General features: G+C 36.6%; 1 protein-coding gene across 20 annotated transcripts in view; it reads left to right on the top strand.

Moving 5' to 3' along the window:
* The window catches only part of EHBP1 (EH domain binding protein 1), a 399,042-nt gene that overhangs the window by 205,139 nt on the left and 186,962 nt on the right, over nucleotides 1-6,941 (top strand). For all 20 annotated transcript variants that reach the window (XM_058429082.1, XM_058429086.1, XM_058429083.1 and 17 more), the window contains one exon: nucleotides 3,964-4,150. In XM_058429082.1, coding sequence (XP_058285065.1) covers nucleotides 3,964-4,150 — 187 coding nt within the window. The remainder of the gene's footprint in view (nucleotides 1-3,963; nucleotides 4,151-6,941) is intronic.

Genomic DNA, 6,941 nt, shown 5'->3' with positions numbered 1-6,941 from the left:
AAAAAAAAAAAAAAATGTATATATATATATATATATAGAGAGAGAGAGAGAGAGAGAGAGAGAGAGAGAGAGACTTTTATTTGAAAGAGTGAGAAAATTGACTTGTTTTCTATTGCTGTGGAGTTGTGTTTCTCATCTTTTCCACATTTTATAGCACGTGTTACATGCTTCCTGGGTATGGCTAGGTTTTGATAAAACCTAAAAAAGTTCTAATCTCCAAAAGTCTCAGAATTACATCATAATAATCATCTGATTCTAAACCCAAACTCAGGTTGACATCTTATTACTAATTAATAACTATATGGGGGGATTGAAAAGTTGGCCCAACACTTGGTAAAGTTATATTTGTTTTCTTTGAAATAGCTAACATGTGATTGAAATAAAATTTCTCATGGGTGGTGTAGGTGCTGAGTAATAGCCACACACCTAGAATGTTTGAATGTAAATGCAAACTTTAAGTACAGGCATTCAGGTATTCCAAGATACATGAGTATTACACAACACACTCACACCTGCTCTCTTATTAACGAATTAAAGAGACATCTAATGTTTGCTTAAACTTTTTAAATGCCTTAATAAAAACTAAAATCAGAATCATTGGGTGTTTCCTTTTGGCCATTCTTTTTCCACATGAAAGTCACAGTCTTTACAAGTTTCTCGTGAATAAAGAGTGTTCTAACTTGCTCAATCATCTGGGGTTACCAGAGGGAGCCTGTAAATACTTTAGCTTCTTTATTTTGTAGAAATATACACAAGTTCTAAAGATTGCACATAAGCTAATGTGCAAGTCCAGGAAGAACTCTGTTTGTATTAATTACTTGTTTAGTATTTATCATCCTTTCTCTACAAAAGTTTATAGGTTCAACGTCAGTAGCAGAAATCTTCTAAAATTTGTTCTTACTTCAATAATAAACTTATGACCTTTCATCAAGCAAAAAGCCTATGTGACTCATCTTCCGTTACCAAACTTCCTGTATACTCTGACATTAAACTATCACAAATAAATAGTAATGAATCCTTTGATGTGTGGAACTACCTTTAGTGCCCCAGCATATCCATAAGCGCAAAGAGAAAGTATTCACCCTTCCTTGCCTTTTAGGACGTCTCCTTTACACTTAGCAACTGCATGGGTTTCTCAGTTACTTATATTTGGGGGATAATTCAACTCTTCTAGTTTATGTAGTAAAAATGAAAACCAATAAACCAATATTATTTTTTCAGAACTTTTATGAAGTGACTTTTGAGGCCCAGCATGCAGTCATTTCTGGTATGGTTTTGTGTCAGTTTCCCAAGGAAACCTTTCATTGAATTTTATTCAGGGAAGCTACGTGCCCATTTTAATAACTTTGAATTTGTTTTTCCAAAGAAACATAGATATCAAGGTGAGAGGAAGAGACTATTCCTTAGCTTCGTTTTGTATTATTTTTCCAGTATGTTTAAATTAATCCTGAACCAACTTTGGTTTTTCTCTCTGTAATTCATTTTTCTTGATGAATTGTTTTCTAAACAATAAATAATGTCATTTAAAATTATTCTGTCCAATTTTCTCCTAATATAACCGATGAATTTTCAACTTACTGAGTTAATGATATAACTAATTTATTATTGAAATATACAATACCAAGATAAAAATAATTGTCTTTTAGAGTGATGCATAAAGTTCTGAAATAGATTTTTCAAATCATAGATGATCAACAGAATGTGAAAATAGTCCCAATTCTGTAAATATTTTTTCTTTGCTTACATTTATTTATATTTAAAATATATTAATCAGCAAGTATGTAAGTTGTCATTGTAGAGAAAGGGATAATTGTTTGCACAATACTATCTCTGTACAGTCACTATTAACTGTTCTTTTTTTTTTTTTTTTTTTTTTGAGACAGAGTCTTGCTCTGTCGCCCAGGCTGGAGTGCAGTGGCGCAATCTCAGCTCACTGCAACCTCTGCCTCCCGGGTTCACACCATTCTCCTACCTCAGCCTCCCGAGTACCTGGGACTACAGGCACCTGCCACCATGCCTGGCTAATTTTTTTTTTTGTATTTTTAGTAGAGACGAGGTTTCACCGGATTAGCCAGGATGGTCTCGATCTCCTGACTTCGTGATCCGCCCGTCTCGGCCTCCCAAAGTGCTGGGATTACAGGCTTGAGCCACCGCACCTGGCCTATTCCTGTTCATTTCTTATAGCACTTAAAAAAATCGATATATGCTTCACATAACATGAAATTATACACTTTAAAATGTACATGTCAGTGATTTTTAGTATGTTCACTATATTGTTCTACCATTACCACTATCTAATACCAGGATGTTTTCATTACCACAAAAAGAAACCTCATACCTGTTAGCATTTAGTCCCAATTCCCCACTTCCTTCATTCTCTGGCTACAACTAATCTACTTTCTGTTTCTGTGAATTTGACTATTCTGGACATTTCACCTAAATGGAAACATTTCCTGCTCATTCTTGAAAAGTAGGGAATTGAATTTAAGTTAGGGATCTCTGATCTAGAAGGGAAAAGGACCATTCAAAACTTTTATAAGTAGAGGCTTCTTGTCCTTATTCTGATTTAGTGCCTAACCAGTAGTGGTGCCAGCACACTGTTGTCTCAGAGGTGAATTACAAGTGTGTGGAGATATTAATTTTCTTAGTCCTAAAGTACTTGGCAAATGCAAGTGTTAAGCGCTCTGAAGAGAGGCACTCTTAACTTAGACTACCCAGGAATTCCTCAGATGAAACCCTGAACTCACAATATAGAATTACAAAACACACAAGGAAACAGTTTACTAAGAGAAAGAGTCAGGACACAAAAGAAATAGTAGGATTATACATGCAAGAACTTCAAATACTAGATTTGTCAGATAGAGACTATAAAATAAGTATGTTTAAATGATTAGTAACTCAAATCTTTGTAACTGAGGTACCATATACACAGATATATGAAGAAATACACTTATTAAAATTAAAAATTCCTGGAGAATTAAATATTAGACACAAAGAAAAAATGAACTGGATCAGAGATGTGAGAGAGTTATCTAGAATATAGCATAAGAAGAATAAAGACTTATAAAAATGGAAAGGCTAGGAAACCTGACAAGAAGTTGTTCAACATATATCTAATAAGATATTTCAAAGAGAATAGAGAAAATACAGAAGAGGCTATCAAAGAGATAAAGGCAGATAATTTTTCAGAACTGATAAAACACATGGCTCTTCAGACTCAGGAAATACAAGGAGTCTGAAACAGAATAAATAAAAAGAAATCCACACCTAGACATGTCATAGGTGTCAAAATTGCTCAAACCAGAAATAAAGAGAAGATCTTAACAACTACATAGAAAAGATGACTTACAAAGGAGCAATATTAGGCTGACAGTGGATTAATATCTTCAAAACCCTGAGATAGAATAACTGATAACTAGAATTCTCTACCCAGCTAAACTATCACTTAAATGTAAGGCTGAAATAAAGACATTTTCAAAGCCTGGGAGAATTTAGTATAAGCAGAATCTTGCTGAATGAACTGCTAAAACATATTCCATAATGAGGGGAGAATTTAACATAGAAGAAAAGATGAAATACAAGAAAACGTAACAGAGCTCGAGCATAAAAAAGAAATCAAATCGACATTTTTACATCTTATTTCCTTTTCCTTGGGTATGGAAAATATACATGATTTACTATTTTTAATATTTAACATTTTTCTAAGGTTCTATATATAATAGTTTGAGCTGAATGTGACCTTGTATTAAATATTTTTAAGTACTTTTTAAAACCAAATTAAAAAAAAATCTGGATAGAAATGGACCAAAAGATTAATAGTCATTATTTCCAAATTCCAGGTTATCACTGGTTTGGGTTTTATTTGAAAAAAGAAATTTTAGTTTTCAGTGCATGTTTTATTATTTTACTTGTAAATGAACTATTTTTTGAGAGACATCTAACAATAATTCTTCTTTCACTTAGATCAAATCCTTTTTATGAACCTAAATCAACTCCTCCTCCAAATAATTTGGTAAATCCTGTTCAAGAACTAGAAACTGAAAGTCGAGTGAAAAGAAAGGCCCCGGCTCTACCAGTCCTCTCACCAAAAACAGGAGTAGTAAATGAAAACACAGTTTCTGCAGGGAAAGATCTCTCTACATCTCCTAAGGTAGGATTTTATTCATAGTAAAACATGTATTAGTATTTGCTCTTTTCTCCCCATGCCATTTAATTTAAATTAAGAAAAGTAATTTTTGGCTATTTTTAATGATTTAAAAATAATATCCAAGAAAATCTATCATACTGCAATACTGCATTTATGTTTGTGAGCCCATAAGTTTACAGTACAATATGGATTGGATGGCTTGGGTTAAGATTGTTTTTAAAATGCTATTTTGAAATAAGAGGAATAAAGGTCTTATAATTGTAAGATTGGTGCTTTAGAGAAAGAATACTCTATAACTATAGGACAGCTTCAGCAGACAGGCCCCTGCTGAGGCACACCCACCCACCGCCTCCCCACAGCACTTTGATGGGATGCATATGCACACAGACCTCTCCACCCTGTTGTCACTGATGGGCTTGTGCATAGACCTCGTGACTACCACCCTGACCCTACCCTGCCCCCTCCAGTGCACACATATGTGCACCCTGCCACCCAGCCATTGCTGGTGTAAGCATATGCACACAGACCCTGCCACCCTGCCCCTGCCAGCATGCAGGCACTGCTGCCCCATCCCTGCTGGTGTATGCGCACCCCACCTCATTGCCGCCACCAGTGCAAGTGCACATGCACAGTCCCCACTGCCCCATCAGTATGGGCGTGAACCCCACTGCTGCCACCCTGATGAAATGCTTTTGCCAGCACCCCACATCAGAGTGATCTTGCCACAAGACTGGCAACATCTCAGCCCCTCCAGCACAGCAGGTGCTTAACTTTGAGGTCCCAGATAACAAAGCCATGGGTCTGGTACCAGGCCCTGTGGGTTAGAGCATGCAGCCCCATGAGTGCTGAGAAAGCCTTGGCCCCCTGAAATAATCCAAAAACAAAGCCAGTCATCTGAACACAACTTATACCATAGTCAAACCTTCAATGGCATCAAATAATGTAAAAGTAAAAAACTGCATCCAAAGGACAGCAGCTTCAAAGATTAAAGGAACATCAGCCCACACAGATGAGAAAGAGCCAGTGCAAGAACTCTGGCAACTCAAAAACCCAATGTCTTCTTACCTCAAAACAATCACACTGGCTCCCCAGCAATGATAATTAACCGGGCTGAAATGGCTAAAATGACAGACATAGAATTCAGAATCTGGATAGCCATAGAGATCATCAAGATTCAGGAGAAAGTTGAAACGTAATCCAAGGAATCCAATAAAGTGAGACAAGAGCTGAAAAATGAAATAGTCATTTTAGGAAAGAACCAAAATTGTCTGATAGCGCTGAAAAACTAACTAGAAGGATTTCATAATACAATCGGAAGTAGTAACAGCAGAATAAACCAAGCTGAGGAAAGAATCTCAGAGCTCGGAGACCAATTCTTCTAAACAGTTCAGTCAGACAAAAATAAAGAAAAAAACAAAAGAATTAACTAACAAAACCCCTAAGAAATATGAGATTATGTAACGAAACCAAACCTACTACTCATTGGCATCCCTGAAACAGAGGGAGAGAGAGCAAGCAACTTGGAAAACATATTCAAGGATATTGTCTGTGAAAATTTCCCCATTCTTGCTAGAGAGGTCAACATTCAAATGCAGGAAATTCAAAGAACCCCTGTGAGATTCTATATAAGATGACCATCCTTAAGTCATATGATCATCAGATTCTCCCAGATCAAAGTGAAAGAAAAAATAGTAAAGACAGAGAGAAAGGGCATGGCACCTTTACAGGAACTCCACCAGGCTAACCACACACCTTTCAACAGGAACCCTACAAGCCAGAAGAGATTGGGAGCCTATATTCAGCATTCATAAAGAAAAGAAATTCCAACCAAGAATTTTCATATCCAGCCAAACTAAACTTCGTAAGATAAGAAGAAGTAAATTTCTTTTCAGAAAAGCAAATGCTAAGGGAATTTGTTATCACCAGACCTGCCTTACAGGAGGTCCTTAAGGGATTGCTAAACATAGAAACCAAAGATAATTATTGGCCACCACAAAAACACAGTTAAATACACAGACCATTGTGTTAGTCTGTTCTCACACTGCTATAAAGAACTACCCAAGACTGGGTAATTTATTTTAAAAAGACGTTAAATTGACTCACAGTTCTGCAGTCTGTATAGGAGACATGGCTAGGGAGGCCTTGGGAAACTTAAAATCATGGCAGAAGGCAAAGGGGAAGCCAGCACATCTTACATGGTGGGAGCAGAAGGAATACACACATTCAAACAACCAGATCTCATGAGAACTCACTCAGTATCATAAGAACAGCAAGGGGGAAACCTGCCCCATGATCCAATCACATCCCACCAGGTCCCTCCTCTAACATTGGGGATTACAATTCGACATAAAATTTGGGTGGAGACACAGAGTCAAACCATATCAACCATGGACACTACACAATCAAATCTATATAACAATTAGCTTAACAACACAATGATAGAACCAAATCCACATATGACAATATTAACCTTGAATGTAAATTGTCCAACCTGCCATTGTGTGCCCCACTTAAAAGGCACAGAAGAGCAGGTTGGATAAAGAAGACCCAACTGTATGCTGTCTTCAAGAGACCCATCTCACATGCATTGACCCTCATAGGCTCAAAGTAAAGGGATAGAGAAAAATCTACCAAGCAAATAGAAAACAAAAAAGAGGAGGGGTTGCTATTCTAATGCTAGACAAAATAGACTTTAAGCCAACAAAGATCAGAAAACACAAAGAAGGGCATTACATAATGGTAAGGGGTTCAATTCAATAAGAAGACTTAGCTATCCTAAATAATATGCACCCAA

Source organism: Hylobates moloch, unplaced genomic scaffold (genome assembly GCF_009828535.3).
Source record: "Hylobates moloch isolate HMO894 unplaced genomic scaffold, HMol_V3 SCAFFOLD_15, whole genome shotgun sequence".
NCBI classification, from domain to species: domain Eukaryota; kingdom Metazoa; phylum Chordata; class Mammalia; order Primates; family Hylobatidae; genus Hylobates; species Hylobates moloch.
The sequence above is the reverse complement of the archived record's forward strand: the minus strand, read 5'-3'. Positions and strand labels throughout refer to the sequence as shown.